The 16,865-nt window shown below is 31.9% G+C and overlaps 2 protein-coding genes across 7 annotated transcripts; one reads left to right on the top strand and one right to left on the bottom strand.

The window, feature by feature from the left end:
* Positions 1-1,268: 1,268 nt before the first annotated feature.
* Positions 1,269-7,954, top strand: LOC110638303 (UDP-arabinose 4-epimerase 1). 6 transcript variants are annotated; one of them, XM_021788812.2, is made up of 11 exons: positions 1,269-1,426; positions 2,422-2,591; positions 2,775-2,899; positions 3,457-3,570; positions 3,677-3,784; positions 3,861-3,952; positions 4,880-5,021; positions 5,185-5,279; positions 6,385-6,514; positions 7,245-7,389; positions 7,481-7,954. In XM_021788812.2, exons 2-11 carry the CDS (start codon positions 2,531-2,533, stop codon positions 7,720-7,722), a joined length of 1,254 nt encoding a protein of 417 aa, XP_021644504.1. In that variant the 5' UTR covers positions 1,269-1,426; positions 2,422-2,530; the 3' UTR covers positions 7,723-7,954. The 6 variants fall into 6 exon arrangements, with proteins under 6 accessions (XP_021644504.1, XP_021644505.1, XP_021644506.1 ...); XM_021788813.2 differs by having other exon boundaries at positions 1,274-1,426; positions 2,425-2,591; XM_021788814.2 differs by having other exon boundaries at positions 1,374-1,530.
* A 532-nt stretch (positions 7,955-8,486) lies between these two features.
* Positions 8,487-15,673, bottom strand: LOC110638305 (coatomer subunit epsilon-1). The gene is made up of 7 exons (XM_021788818.2): positions 15,432-15,673; positions 15,245-15,334; positions 14,462-14,613; positions 12,501-12,636; positions 12,266-12,421; positions 11,790-11,869; positions 8,487-8,815 (listed from the first exon to the last, which is right to left on the bottom strand). Exons 1-7 carry the CDS (start codon positions 15,591-15,593, stop codon positions 8,722-8,724), a joined length of 870 nt encoding a protein of 289 aa, XP_021644510.2. The 5' UTR covers positions 15,594-15,673; the 3' UTR covers positions 8,487-8,721.
* Positions 15,674-16,865: the final 1,192 nt, after the last annotated feature.

Here is a 16,865-nt window from a genome sequence, read left to right as displayed (position 1 = left end):
CTTCCATGGTCTTTTTTCAAGCCTGGTTGATCTCCAAATTTAGATATCCTATTGAATGAATATTACTCTCATTCAAAAAATAAAATATCTCAATAAAAAGCCTTCATTAAAGAAGAGAAAATATCATAAAAATTAAAAATATATTAACAATGACATATTTGAGGGAAATTTATCATTTTTTAGAAAACGATTTAAAATTAAATGAAGTTTAAAAATGGGAAGAAGATAATTATATATAAATGAGAAAATATATAAATGAGAAATAAAAAAATAACAAATTTATTATTAAAAAGTATATATATGAATTTATTAAAAGCAAATATAAAAGAAAAAAGAAAGGGTATCGCTAATTAAAAATAAAAATTTATATGTACATGAAAGTTGAAATTAAGAAATTGTCTTACAAAATTAAGCTACCTAATTTAATAAAAGTGTTAAAAAAAATGTCATGTGGCATCTCTTATTAATAGTGAACTTATTTATTTATTTATTAACATTTAAATAAAATTATAATTACTTAAAAAATAAAATGATAATTAATTAAAAATGTTATTATTAATAAAATTTTATAATATAATTATAAAAATATAAATTTTAAAAAAACTAAAATATATTATTAAATAAATAATTCACACAAGTAATACTATTAGTTTCAAACTAAATTTAGAGTTAGGCAACTTGTTAAAGAAAAAAAAGGAAAAAGACACATATTATTAATTTTATAATTAAATAATTAATTACTTATTTTATATACAGAAAGTCAGTTCCCTAAGTCCAACCTAATAAATTAATAATTTTATTTAAAAATTAAAATATATAACTAAAAATGAAAAGACTTTCCAATCCTTTATCTTTTTAGTTGAGATTTTAATTTTTTTTAAAGAGTCGTAATACTCTCTCACTCTTCAATTTTATATCATTTAAAAATTTAAAAAAACAAAATATTATTTAGAAAAGCTTTAAGATTATGTTATGTATTATTTAAAAAATTTGTTTAATTATACTTTTAATTATTTAAAATATAAAGAGAATATTTTTATATTAAAATTTATTTTATTAATTTTAATATAATTAATTTTAAATTTATTTATTTAAAGTCAAGAATTTTATTTATTTATTTATTTTTTAGGAGAAAGAATTTGATTGATTATGAGTTAAGTAAGGGGTCAAAGTCAAGAGCAAAATATGGCTTAAATATATAAACAAATAAGAAAAACGAAAAATTAAATAAAAAAAAGGAAAGTCCAAAAGAAATTTCTTTTCCTTCCTCTTCTCTCCGCGCTTTGCAAAATGGGCGCACAGAGACTTCTTCGCGTCGCCTATTACAACTCTCTCTCTCTCTCTCCCCCTTCTTCATATTCAAAACGTACCCTCTCACACGACACCACTGGACCTCGTTCTGTCTTTTTTACGTTGTCATTCCTACGTAAGTCCATTCTCTCTCTTCCTCTTTCACTTTGTGCGTGTCTCTCTGTTAAATTCTTTAAAGTTCTTTCCTTTCCTCTCTCTTTACGTTTCCGATCGTCTCGGGTAATTTTTTTTTTTTTTTGTTAATTTAGGTTTTGGATTCTGGGCTCTGTCTTATGTGTGTATTTATGTGCGTTTCTGTGATGGGTGCACCGCATAGGCTTGTTTATTATAAATGCCCTGTTTGGATCTTGTGATAGATTCTTGGCAAATTATTCTTTTTTCTCAGCTTTTCATTATCTGTAAAGTGTTATAATTGTCCTGCTTATTTCAGGTTCTGTGTTTTGGCAACTTATGCGTTTTTATATATTAACACTTTTTTAAGTTTTTCTGGTCTTTATATATTCAGAGGACCAGACCTTAACATTTGCCATTCTCATTTTCTCTTCCTGGGTTTGTGAAGGGGTCCTGATTGCGTCGTTTTCCAGTGTAATTTTCAGATGGGTGGTTTTGGATCTTGGGAATTTTTATTTTTTAAATTTTGGATTTGGTCTGTTCTTCTGCTTCTCTTACTGGGTTTTATTTATTTGCTAAAAGCTGATCGCTTGCATTTTTTTTCCCTGGGCAGACATGCCCTGACAAATAATTATAATGGCCAAAAGTTGAGCTTGGATTTTTTTCTTTTGCTCTCAGATGGCTTTTGTGATCTCTTTGGATCTTCAAACTCTCCTTTCCTCTCCAGCTCTTCCTCTCTATCTATGAGAATTTTAATTTTGAGTTTTTTTTTTTCCTTCAATTTCTGTTGTAAAAATTTTGATACTTTCTGATATTAAACTTTTTGCCTTTCTGTTCTTTTATACATTTCTAATACAGTGCCCAGCCAGACTTTCTTTTGGTTTTGATTTTACCTTTTTATAGTTATATATATTTTTTTAAATTATATTTCTTTTATTCTAATTGTTTTTAAATCTATTTCAGAATTGATGATTGTTTATTGCTTGATTTTTGTTACAGCAGATTGGAGCAGAAAAGGCAAAATTTGAGAAGAATTCTTTATTGATAATTATACAGAAGTGTATTTTTGAATCCTGTTGAAGGTATTAGCATTGTAGAGATTCTCCAAATGCAAAATATTGGCAGGACCAGAAATCAGCCAAGGTCCAACAGATCTATGTCACTTGGAGGTCTGTTTTCTTCTACCTATGGAAATTGATATACTCTTCCTTGCTCTTTTGTTCTTTATAATATTTTTTGGTTGGCATTTGATTGCATGTTGAACTTTCTCAATTTTGAATCCATTGTTCGAGTTATGTGTTAACCATTGTTGTTTTAAGGATTGACTGTGTTTTGTGTCTCTCCTGTTGCAGGCCTGGATTATGCAGACCCTAAAAGGAAGAGTAATTATGTAGGGAAGATTCTATTGGCTGCTTCCCTCACAGCATTGTGCATTATTTTGCTCAAACAATCCCCAACATTCAATACCCCAAGCCCGGTAAATTTGTTGACTCTATGTTCAACTTTCATCTGTTGACTAGATGCTTTGTTCTAATAGAGTCAACATCAATACTTTAAATCAGATCTTGTTTGCTTAGGTCTTGCTTGTTCAAAGAATTGTACCTTGTTTTAGCCCTTAAGATATGCAGGACACCCGTGTCCATGAGTGCAATGTTATTATTTTGATGTGCAGATAAGGGCAATTTCTTGCTATTCTTTGAACAAGCACATGGCTACTGCACAAATGTACATGGCTATAAGTTCCGCTTTGAAATCTGGTTTATTATGTCAAAATATGAATGGTTGTCCTAGTTTCATAACTAAAATCTTGAAGAATGATGATATGGGTTGTTGATTATAGTGTATGGATGTTACTTTTTATGAACATGGGCTCTTTGTAAATGTTGGGGAAACATTGGCAAATGAAGTGAAAACTTAGCTGCATATCAAGTGAGAGTCTATTATTCTTTTTATTCTTTTCTTTTTTCATGTGCTATGTTGCAATTATTTATCTCAGCCATAACATGTTTCATTTTTTGGTTGGCTTTTCTCCAGTTTTCATTGCATGAAGAAGGGGTGACTCATGTGCTTGTGACTGGTGGTGCTGGATACATTGGTTCACATGCTGCGATGCGGCTTCTGAAGGATGGTTACAGAGTAACCATAGTGGTATGTTCATTTCATGCAATATAAAAGTTTCAGTTTGTATCTCATATAGCTCTACAATGCTTATTGTTATGGATCTATTAAAGAAAAGGCTGTTAATTTTTGACAGGATAACCTCTCACGGGGAAATCTTGGTGCTGTCAAAGTTCTACAAGAATTATTTCCAGAACCTGGGAGGCTACAGTTCATATATGCTGACTTGGGAGATGCAAAAGCTGTATCCTTGTTTTGCCATTTATAGTATAGGAATTTTCTTTTGTGCGTGTGCTTGTTTCCTTCATAAAAATTTTCAGGTTAACAAAATATTTTCAGAAAATGCATTTGATGCTGTGATGCACTTTGCTGCTGTTGCGTATGTTGGGGAAAGCACCATGGATCCTCTTAAGTAAGTTTTGTTGATGGTGTGAAGTGGGCCTGTTAAAATTTCTGTTAAACTTGGATGCAAAAAGCTTTCTCTTTAAGCTTGTGGTAACTTGTGTGTTTTGTTGTGTGTGGTGATGTTATTAATCATGAATGGCTGAATAAGGTGTCTCCAAAATTTAGTTTCACATTTTGGCACTTTGGTGGACAACTGAACAAAGATGTTTGAATAGAGGAACTTCAGCCAATGATTAGATGGTTGTGTGGGATAATAACCGACATTTTTCTTTGGTTCCATCTTAGAGCTGTTCTTATGCTTATATTGGAGACTAGAGCTTTTTCTTTTTGAGGATGAATGAGGTTAAAATAATGCAGAAACAAATGACCTCTGATGCTGGTAATTTTGATATTTAGGTTGGTAAACTGGTTCTAAACATATGCCTGATGCTGAATCTTTTCTCAAATATGATTAAAAAAAAATAGAAAACCATTAGCATTTTCATCACCATTACCACCTTGAGTCCATGCTTTTCTGTCACAATCTCTAATAACATAGCACTTGAAATTAGCAGCATTGAAGTGATTCCACTGCTTATAGGAGGAACATCTCCATGTTATCTAATATCAACATCTACAAGTATATTAGTAAACATTCTGCACTTAAGTTATGAAAACCTAGGTCGGTGGAGACTATTCCTGATTGAATAATCCTGCATACATTTTTCTTTACTTTGAGAATTACAGAAAAATCCATTGGAAGCTATAGAACATAGAAAATTGCTTTTGAATTCTGATATTATGGACATCAAATTGAAACCTTGAGAGTCTTTGAATGACATTCTTATGTAGTTTTGAATCTTCTTCAAATGAAACAACCAACATTGTTTTATTATCTAAACTTAATGCAGAATAGCCTGTACCTAACCATGATGTTCCTTTTCTTGTTACGAAGGTACTATCACAACATTACATCAAATACCTTGGTAGTCCTGGAGTCAATGGCTGCACATGAGGTGAAGACTTTGATATATTCAAGTACATGTGCAACATATGGGGAGCCTGAGAAGATGCCCATTACTGAAGACACTCCACAGGTTTTGGCCGAGAAACTTGATTATATGTTAACTAGGCACTATGATTTACTTGTTTGTTTAATTTAAATTTTAATTTATGCCTTGAAAGTTTTAAATGGCATGCTTAGATTTTGCATGGAATTTTATTTCTAGATGGCTGATCTGTATTCCTTCATCTTCTCAGGTCCCAATTAATCCATATGGAAAAGCTAAGAAGATGGCAGAAGACATCATCCTGGATTTTTCTAAAAATTCTGACATGGCAGTTATGATACTTAGGTTGGTGTTTCAGTAGATTCTATTTGATATATTGCTTTAATCTTTAAAACTCTTTTCTTTAACTGTTACTCTCACAGGCAATATTCTTATTGTTTCTCGTCATCTAATTCTCTCTGAAGAACCTTTCATTCAATAATCTAATTTTATTTTTTTGACAGTTTTGTTTTATTATTTTAGATTACCTTATGATTGAAAGAATTTCATTAAGAATGGTAGCAGTTTTGTACCTTGAGTTCCCAAAATACCACTAGAAAATACACAATTAGGGATCCAATTGGGTATTAACCCTCTTACTTCTGTTCTTCCCATGCAATAACTCGCTTGCGGGAGTCGTCATTTTTGTTGGAGATCACCCATTGTTCTCCCACAGCTGAGTGGCTTTCACTTCCTGCCATTCACTTCATGGCCACATAGCCAGGCAACCATAAATGTATTTGTGGCATTATGAAAAATAGTTCTAATGTCAATCACTGTTTCAGATTTTATTATCAAAACCTGGCTTTGGCAGAAATTCTCTCCTTTGTGAAAACTACAAGAAATTTCTGAAATCAGGATAACTGATAACCTCAAAATATGATTTTCTAATTTATTCATTTAATTTAATTAAGTCTATGACCAGTTTTTAGTATTTGTTTTCAGGGTTAGCCTTTTGTTACCACTGTTTTTGTAAAATCAAGTTATTGTATAACTTAATTCCTTTCACATTCTGGAAGGGTATCTACTTCAGATTGTTAGAATTGAATAATACTGTTTTTAGGCTAGCAACTTATGCTGTATTTGGCCCTTTATTTTACCAACTGCAGCTTTTTGCAAAGCAGCTCTCAGTTGCCTTGCAAAACATAAGCATGTGCAGGCCAAATTTTGGAATATGCACACACAATGCCATATAGCTTTTATTGCTAGTAATTGCTGATGGGGGACCCATACATGTTCTCCATCTTATTCTCAAACCCGTGAAAAGATGGAGCTTTGAAGTTAAATCTCTCTCTTTCTCTTTCCATCTCTTATAAGCTCACTGCCTTGCTTTGGAATTTGAATATTTAATGAGGAATTGTCTCTTCCATTGGTTACTTACTGATGCAAATTTCTTGTGAATGACTTCCAGATACTTCAATGTGATTGGTTCAGATCCTGATGGCAGACTAGGTGAGGCTCCCAGACCTGAACTGCGTGAGCATGGACGAATTTCTGGCGCTTGTTTTGATGCAGCTCGTGGTATTATTCCTGGCTTGAAGGTACCTATTTATATTCCCTTGATTTTTTGTTTTTGATTAAAGTTGCAACTTTCTTGCCAATTATTTCATGGCTATACTGCTAAATGTATTTATTTGGGTAATTTGTTATGTCTGTCGACGTGTGTATATGTAATTTGTTATTAATGTATGTTTCTAAAATACTTGAAAAATTGTAAATTTCTACTTTTAATATTTGGAAAATCAAATGTTGAGTGCTGCACCTGTCTGGTTGGCCATTGATATCTCTTTGATTTGTGATATCTCTTTGATTTGTGATATCTCGACAAGCTTTGCTATTTATTTATTTATTTATTTTTGTGTGTTTTTTGTTCTGATTTCACATGTATGTTAATGCACATTGCTACATTTTCTCATTTTTGATGATTGGTTCAATTTTTAGATGCTTAGCTTTAACATCTACATGGAGCTTATTCGTATGCTTCAGTGCTGCCCCACTAATTTTTTTTTTTTTTTTCCAATTGTGAATCTTCTAATATATTATATATGTCATCCCTGATAAAATTAGATGACTTCGTTAAAACCTGGGATAATCTAGTAAATATTTGGTGCGGCTTAACCTCTTAAACTTCTTCCAGTGTCTATCTGCTTCCATATATGAGCAAGGAGACATTTTTGAAAATAAATGTAATGATCCATCTTTTTTTTTTTTCTGTATTCTGATAAATGAAATGGCTAACTGCATTGATCTGGTGTTTCCATTCTTTTGCAGGTTAAAGGAACAGATTACAGGACACATGATGGCACTTGCATTCGCGATTATATTGATGTTACTGATCTTGTTGATGCCCATGTGAAAGCCCTTGAAAAGGCAATGCCTGGAAAAGTTGGGATCTACAATGTTGGCACTGGAAAAGGTGCAGTATGCAAATTCGAACATCAAATGATTCTTTTATTTATTTCTTCCCTTTTTTGTGTTTATTTTTTTGTTCTGGCTCTCATCATCAGGTAGATCCGTCAAGGAATTTGTGGAGGCATGTAAGAAAGCAACTAGTGTGAACATCAAAGTTGACTATTTACCTCGCCGACCTGGTGACTATGCTGAAGTTTTCAGTGACCCAACAAAGATTAGGCTTGAGCTGAACTGGACAGCACAACATACTGATCTCCAGCACAGCTTACAGACTGCATGGAGATGGCAAAAGGCACATAGAAATGGATATGGATCCCCTTTGGTGATGGCTTCTTGAAACATTGAGAGCAGTCCATAGCAAAAATTTAACGTAAACCCACCAATGCAGCACCTGCTTGGAGCTGTGCTTCTAATATCTTAGAAGAGGGGGTTCCAAAGAAAATTTTTTTGCACCATCATCTAATATATAGTGGTAGGAGTAGCCAATTCATTATATGTATTGTACTGATAATAGCTTAATAATATGATGCCCATCTGCTGAGGTGCAGGCATAGTTTCTATCTGATTCATTGCTGTTGTTCTTGATCCTCCTTTTGTAGCGTAGTGTTAAACGAAGTTGGTCATTATTTGGCAATTCTGACCCTAAAGTTCTTCGAAAGGCCTCTCGGGATAATGCATGGGATTTATAATGAGATTTATATATAAAAAGATTGATAAATCCATCAGATGATGGCTTCATGTACTAAATATTTTTATATCGATGACAATGTAATATGAAATAGGTGTGAGAATAGATTTGAATCAATAATTAGAAACTTTCTTTTCTTGATCTTGATTTGCGTATAAATTCAGGAACTATAGTCCTAGTTGAACCAAGGAGATTGGAATTGGTACTGAACATCCCCTGTAATTGTACATGCCCCTAACCATAGAATACACCTTCAAGCTCAAAATATGTTTCTAATATTACTGCAGTGGTCTAAAATTCTTTACCATCTATCTTCAGAAGTTTAAAAATACTCGATTCGCTTCGATTACATTCAAAAGCCAAAAGGGATACAAGTCTCCTTAAAAGGCAGTTTAAAACACTTAAATCCATAATGAATGAAATCACTAGACCTTGTGATATATCAATTGTTCCTTATCAAAAAGATTTGGGAAAAGCCATTACTCATCGGATTTGAGCTCTCAGTCAACAGATACTTTCCCTAACAATCATGTACTTCTTATAGGTTACACAACCCAAACAATAATAATAATAATAATAATAAAAAAGACGGCTGTGACAATGATGAAATAAACACCATTCACCCAGTTGCCGAAGACCAACTGCACATCAAGCTACTGATTGTAGTGCTCTTTCAAAGTTCTCTTCAGCAGATGATGAACGTTTGACAAGCATGTGATCTGGATGTGAAAGTTTCAATTGACTGCAAAACAATCATTAAAAATTCAGTAATATGATTATACTAGGAATTTCAAAACATACATTGAAGTGACATTAAACGTTAATAGCTTTCTTCTGCTCAATTAGTAGGAAACCAAACATAAACTCCACACAAAAAAAAAAAAAATTGAGCATTTATGGCACTAAATAACTTCCCAAGAAATCTCAGGTAAAAGCTCAAAATCTACAGTACTTTCTAATCAATTGGAGTTAATGTTGGGTTTTAAAATCACTTAAATAAACCTTTAGGCCTTGTTTAGCTGTGAAAAACATTTACTATGTTCATTTTCCAGTTTTTTCCTCCATTCCTTAGTTTTCCAACTTTCCAATTGGAAAATTGAAGAACATATTCATTTATCTATTTTTCATTTTTCAATTTTTAATTTTCAGTTTTTCCATTGTCAGACTTTTATTATACTTTTTTTTTTATTAAATAAACACTATTTCATTGAAATTACTATTTAATATAAAATTTATCAACTTAAAGATTACATTTCAAATATGTAAACTATCCTAATAATTAATATAAAACTATTTGGCACAATATTTCAAAATTATCATACTAATTAGTTTTTCTATTAACAAAATAAAGAATATGTAGCATCATTGACTTAGGTTTAACAATGACTTTATATTTAAAAAATAAGTGGGCTATATATATATGGCTTTGAACCCAGCAACAAGAATGAGAATGGAAGATAACCATCAAACCATGCATAAAAGAATATTAAAAGAAAAAGGAATGTCAGTGCTGGGATTTGAACCCAGCAACAATGACACTGAAAAGTGGAAAATTGGAATAAACTCCATGTTCCACTTGAATCTAAATAAGGGGAAATTTGGAAAACATTGTAGAGTAGTTTTTAAAATTTAGTATAAATTTGGAAATTTTGAGAAATTGATTTCTAATTTTCTAATTTAGAAAACTCTAGCAACTAAACAAAAAGCCCTATTTTCTAATTTTCTTGGAGTAATTTTCAAGAAAACAGTCTTTGTTTTTCCATAACTAAACAAGGCCCTAATGTTTTCTGAAACAAGAATGCTTTGATTGAAAGAACTCAGCAGTACTTTCTCAAAAACAGAGCCAACTGATTTTTCAGTTCAAAGAATGATTTCTTGGTTCTGCAGATCAGACATAGGAATCATCCAAATTCTTCTGCATGCCGTAAATATGCACCAGCCAAAAGACAACAGATATGCAAAAAATACAAAAGAGGAGGATTGCCAAAGAATCCCACCAGGCTACAACTACAGTATTGCTAACAAGATTACAAAGTCAAACAGGAAAAGAAAACCCGAATATTAGTCCACTTGAAACAAGAAAGTAACATGTACTACTTCAGACCAATAAGACTGACAAGGAAGAAATAACGAACAACAATGTCATATTTAGTCACCAGCTGTAACCATATTTGTCAAATTAAGATTTGAATCGAGAATCGAAATATTTATTTTGCGAATCGAGAATCGAAATCTTTATTTTGCGAATCGAGAATCATAAGATTCGACAAAAATCTCAAAATTAATTAAAAAAGATATATGTTCTAAAAAAATAAATAAATGTCACAATAACATATTTTGATAAATATAAAATTATCATTTAGCTAATTAGAAGTATGCTTTATAATAGAACAATATATTCTTATTATGTTGTATAGTTTTATATTATAAATTATAAACTTGTAGATAATGATTATCATTGTGCATGTACTGAAACTCTTGTCACTTAAATTTGATTAAATAATTAAATAATAAAAAAGGATAGCTGGTCAAATTAAACGGTCATGATATATTACTATAAAATGTCATAATTTGACAAATTTAATTAGAAGAGTAAATTAACAAAAAAAAAAGAAAAAAAAAAGAAAGGGAGAGGGAAAAGAAAGGCCGGTGGAAGAAAAATAGTTAGGAGAAGATTTTATGTGTACTTCTCATACTAAAAATAAAATGAAATATTCAATTTTGAAGCTATGAGGTCTAACAACCCTTCAGAAAAAGAATCGACCGAATCAGTTGATTCCTATCAATTCACCAAATTCACTATCGAATCGTAATATTAGGTCATGATTCAGGTACATTTTCAATTCATCCCATAGATTTGAATTTTTAGGAAGGGAAATCAAATTGAATCGAGAATCGTATGATTCTAACAACGGTGGCTGTAACCAACTATCCCTGCCTGCCAGATAGACACATTCAAATTTATTCAGCACGAAGAATGCAAGAATTTCTCAACTTTCCTATGGACAGAAGTATCAAACCATATAAACTCAAGAAACCATCACATCTCTGCACAATAATTTAGAAAATAACAACTACATCTAAGCATGATAAACTATATTCAGTAAGGTCAAAAACAAGAAATTGCACCACGTTAAGTGCAACTGAACTAAATGACAAAGTGTCTTCATATATACAGTTTGAACACCAAACTGGAGGTATAACCATTCCTACTCCTCTCAATCACATCTAAATTAAGAAGCAAGGCCATTGCCCAAAGCCAGTTATCATGATACAAGCTCACTTATACCACATGTGAATAGATCACCAAGTACTGTCATGCCAACTGCGGCAAATACAACCAGCATGTTTCTAGAGGCAACAATAATTCAAAGGAAGACCACAAACACTGATCACCATTGAGAGAGAGAGGTAAACTTATTTTTGTTGCCAAAGAAAAGAAAAAAAAAAAGGAGGAAGAGTTATCACTAGTCAGCAGCAGCAAAGGCAAAATTAACAACTTTTCTAAATGCCAAAAATCATGTCGTCTAGCTTCCACCAAAAACAAGCATATTGAATGACTGACGAGAGTTATCCATCACTTTTTTAATTTCATGTTTTGCACAAGCATTAAGGAAAGCTTATTTAGCTTGCAAAAGAAATCTTAAATATTCACAAAAATATTACAACAAAATGGGATTAAAAAAAAAAAAGAATTACATGAAAAAATATTTTACCTGAGATAACGTGATGAGGGTTTACCAAGGTGAAGACTGCATACTACTAGATTGGCTAAAGTCTCTGGATCCTTTGCATCCTGTATCAATTACAAAACAAAACCCTAGTCACTTACGGGATCTAGAAAAACCAACAAATGCCAACTGCATGTTCATTATGTTGAATCAAAGTTTTGGACAGAAAGAAAAGAATTCAAAACCAGTCCAAAAAAAAAAAAAAAAGAGATTTTAAATTGCAACAAAGCTTATCCAGCAAATTGACAAGAAACCATATATATATCATCCGCATTGTTCACATTAATCATGCAAACATGCAATCAAGTAGCACTATGTGCATGCTAAAGTCTTATACCAGTAAAATTTGTGAACAGCTGTGAATTTTGTGAAAGTGGTGAGTAAATAAACAAGACATAGGATTACAAGAGGGAGGGGAAAAGAGAGGGAGGATTACAAGATGTTCACTAATTTTAACTTGCCTTATTTAGTGCTTCAAGCAACAATGTTTCAGCTTCATCAAAGTTTCCCATGTGCATGCAACAAACTGCCTTCCCATTCAAGATCAAGGATGTCATTGGATACTTCTCAGAGAAATCTTGGAAGATGAGATATCCTTCCTGTACCTTTGAACCACCCTGATTCATAAAACAATATATGATTAGTATACTGTCAATGACTTGTGACATAGATAATAAAATAAACTAATCCACGTACAACTGCCAGATTCAACCATGCATTTGCAAGTTGAGTTAGTGTGTGGTCCTCATCAATCTGCTGCATGTACCTCAGCTGTTTCTCTGCATAATCTGACCTGTGCATCTTAAGGAATATTTGGACATTCAATGCATGCCTGGAAAAGCAGACATGGGCATGCTTCAGACTTTCAGTATTGAAAACCAAAAAAATGCAATCTCTAAACAGAATTTCCTCCATACAATTTAAAGCATAATGCCAGAGAAAAAACAGGTTCTAAATCTTTTAATTATTTACCCCATATGGCCACATCTTAATCTTTATAGTTTTGGTTGGAACAGAAGCCAAATCTGTTGTCTTGACAAACTCTATGAGACTATGACAAACCCTGAGAAATTGTCCCAAAATACCCATTATTGAAAGGGAAAAACTACACTCCCATTCAAATTCCAAGCTGTCAATGATTTCAAAATTTGATCAAACCTTGATGTATTGTCTAGCACAATAACCAGATAAAATACACATGACATTTCTTGACAGCTTATCTTCCAGATCACATCATGGACCTTTCATCATTTTAGAAAAGTATATCTATTCCCTGACACTTGGATGGAACCCAAATAGATTAAGAGGTTCCTAACTCTGTGCCATCCCCCTTAGGCATGCTTTACATAAAGCCATAGACATCTGACTCTTAAGTTATTCCTAAAATCTCTAATTTTCAATCAGATGCATCAATATTCTGGAATTCGCTAACTAGCCACATAAATACTCCAGTCATTTTGATACTTTGATAAGTACTATAATACTCAACTCAACTCAACTCAACTAAGCCTTTATCCCAAAAATTTGGGGTCGGCTATATGGATTCGTTTTCTCCACTATGAATGATTTTGGGTTAAATCCTCAGAAATGTGTAATGCTTCTAGGTCATGTTGAAATGTGTAAACAAAAAAAACTGAGGGTATGATCAGTAGAATAATGATATGTGGCCAAGAATTCATTGTTAGCATCATAGTTATTGGTACTTCTCAATTCATGATTCAGATCTCAAATGATCCCAATCAGGAATGCAAAATTAAAATTGCACAAAACCGTATTCAAATCTTAAATTCTGATTCAATTTCACAATTCTCGTGATTTGGAAAATAAAATATGTAGATATCATTTTTCTTTACATTTTATAATTGTTTCCACTCTTCCTTAATTGCATTCTCAATATCTTCCGCCTCAGTCCCTGGCTATTCTTCTTATATTTGTCAACTCTCTCTCTCTCTTCCCCTCCTCTTTTTTCATTTCCTTTTCTTTCTTTCTTTTCTTTATTCTTCCTTCTTTCTCCAAAAAATGAGGATCACTAAAGCCACCAACAACTGAATACGCTAGTAGTCAAGTTCTAGTTTATTTTGGATTCCTTGGTATTTAGAAGATCACATAGGTAATAGAAATTCCACCATTTTGAAGATAATATAAAGTGTGAAAGCGCCATAGTTCAGTGAAAGAAAAGTTTTATTTGATAGGTGAAATTGTGAGTGAAACTACAGAAGCCATACTTGGAAGCAGGAATATCATTTGCGTACATTTCTATATTACTATATGATAATGAACCTGAATTTCAAATATTTTTTTAATATCAATTAACATGAAAATATATTGCCGAATTTTAAGAAGGAAAAACTCAGAGAGATTGTAGTTTAAACTTTAAAGTTCAAGGTTGAGTGGTTGACATACAAATTCCATTAGTAAAAGAAAAGCTTAGTTGTTGGTTTGGGATAGAGGAAAATTAATCCAACAAGTTGATTTACTTTCATTCCAACTCAATCAAAGAAAACATTGCAAAAATAAGAAAATTTAACAGCCACAAGATATACATGTTTCATCATTAGTGCTTATAAGAATGAACAAGAACCGACAAAAAGCTAAACATTATAAGAATGGATCTGCTGATACGTATAATTACAATATCTAAGTCAAATTGAACTTACAATTCCATAGTTCCTCCAGCATTGGTGTGTTTTAGAGCCTCATTATAATCTTCTTCATGCATGAATATGGTTCCAGCAATCAGCCTCAGAATAGCATTGTTTCCAATGGCTGAATCAGCCAGCCACTCTTTCAAGCTTGAAATAGTGGATTCCTGAACAATTCAAAAACAATTATCGCACTATAAAACTTTACATCTTTAAATGATCCAAACTAATAAAAGTTTATGATTGGAATTTTCAGCCTAATTTCTTTATCTCTGTTTTATTGGCAATCAAAAAGCAGAAATGTGAACAAGTAGATTCACACAAATGTGTGTGTGTGTGCACACACAAACAAAAGAAACAAACAAAAATATGACTATATGATACTGCTTTAAAAGTAAAATATTAGGCAGCATTTGGCAGGAAAAAATACGATTTTTATGAAAAATCCAACATTCAAAATGCAAATGCAGTGCAAACTTCTGCTCATAGTACAAGCATTTAAATAAAACCCAAATCTCTTAGTTGTACACACTAAGCAAAGAAAACTCAAACCACATATCCAAAGTCCAAACCTAATAAACAAAATTTCAGAGACAGTGAAGTTTTATTTTACTTAAATTCAGAGCCTCCGAAACTAAAAGTCACTCGAAGAGCAATAGATTTTCCGATCAAAGGAAAAACCAAATCAAACTTAGATCTCACACTTACGGCCAATAAATTAGCAATAATTTAATGAATCACCCGATTAACAAACCAACTTTTCTAAAAAAAAATGTATTAGGATCGAGCGAATTAAACCTTGTTTGCTGGGCTTGAGAGATACAAGGCCAGCAATTTCACCGCCTGGAGCGAAGTGGCAGCCGAATTGTCGATTTCATTGATCACCAGCTGCAAAAATTAATCCAAATTTCATTTAGTTATTCCTTTTGGAAGGAGAAATGAATGAATCAAGAGTTAAAAACAGGAAATGAATAAAGCGAAGGACCTGGTAGCTGCCGAGGGCAATATAAGAGCGGTAGACGAGGCAGTCACGCTCAACGGCGTCGTCAGAGGAGAGATTGGGAAGGTCGCTGTTGTTGATGGCAGCCTGGTAAGCTCCCAAGTAGAAATTGTTTCGGAGACTGAATAGGTGATCTGGCGCTGCCATTGCTTCCTTCCGACTGATTTTTGGGAGATCTGCAGATTCAGACTCTTATCACTAAAAAAAATGGCACGATGGTGTTCTCCAATGTATATAAACACATTTTTATATTATTTTTATAATTTCTATAAGGTTTTCAAACTTGGTCATTCAAGTATATTATTAAATAAATATTATAAAATTAATAATAATATTTATTATAATTAATATTTTTATATATTTTATAAATAATTATTAAATTAAATTAAATTTTAATATGTGAATACATTTTAAAAATAATTTAACTTATAATTAAAATTTTAAATAATAATATTTAATTATTTATAATAGATAAACACTTAAAATTAAAATTTTTATGATAATAAATTTGTACAATATCAATAGAAAAATTATAAATAAAGAATAATTTAATAACTAAATTTAACATATTAATAAATAAATATTTTTTTATTGTTTGTATAATAGTTATAGGCTTGTAGTTATTAATTATTTTATATAGTTTAAATACATATATAAGTTATTGTAAAAGACAAGTAATATATATATATATATATATATATATATATATATATATATATTTTTTTTTTTTTATTTGAGGAAAACAGAAAGAAATAACATTGATCAACCAGAACTAACTAATAAGGAGTATCATCAGATGCAATAATGGCAAGGTGAGATGGAACATCTTCCATCCATACAATCAAAGACTCGTTGTAAAAGCTTCCTTAGGAACCCTAAGAGCTAGCCTATTTCATGCATGAGGAGAAAACATAAATTTCGCAGATGTGAAACTAGCAGAAAGAGCAAGGATATCAGCAACACATAAATCATGAAATGGGCTAATAACAGGGCCTCCATTCAGAAAACAACTTCCAGGAGGCACCAATATATGTCCTTTTTTTTTGAAAAAAAAGAAGGAATGGTATGATTTAGATTGCCTGTTTCAAATCGGCCGGATTTGCAAGTGGTCATCAAGTCCCATTTTGAAGTTGTAGCTCCTCTGCGTATTCAGCGCATCCTCGCCCATATCACAGCCCTGTCGAGTATTTCCTTCTCCTTCATCAAGAGAAGTGCCGGTAATGTCGCTCACACTCTAGCATCCCGCGCGCTTCATTGTTCATCTTTCATTAACAATATTAAGTGCTCTTTGTTTCAGCATGTTTGTCGGTTTAGTCATATTGTAGCTTTTGTTTTTATTCAATAAAAAAAAAAAAGGAAGTGCTTTTTCTTTTTTTAAGAGAAATTATTTAAATTAATTTTATTTATTTATTTATTTTA

The sequence above is a fragment of the Hevea brasiliensis genome, chromosome 13, assembly GCF_030052815.1.
Source record: "Hevea brasiliensis isolate MT/VB/25A 57/8 chromosome 13, ASM3005281v1, whole genome shotgun sequence".
In the NCBI taxonomy this organism is placed as follows: domain Eukaryota; kingdom Viridiplantae; phylum Streptophyta; class Magnoliopsida; order Malpighiales; family Euphorbiaceae; genus Hevea; species Hevea brasiliensis.
The sequence above is the reverse complement of the archived record's forward strand: the minus strand, read 5'-3'. Positions and strand labels throughout refer to the sequence as shown.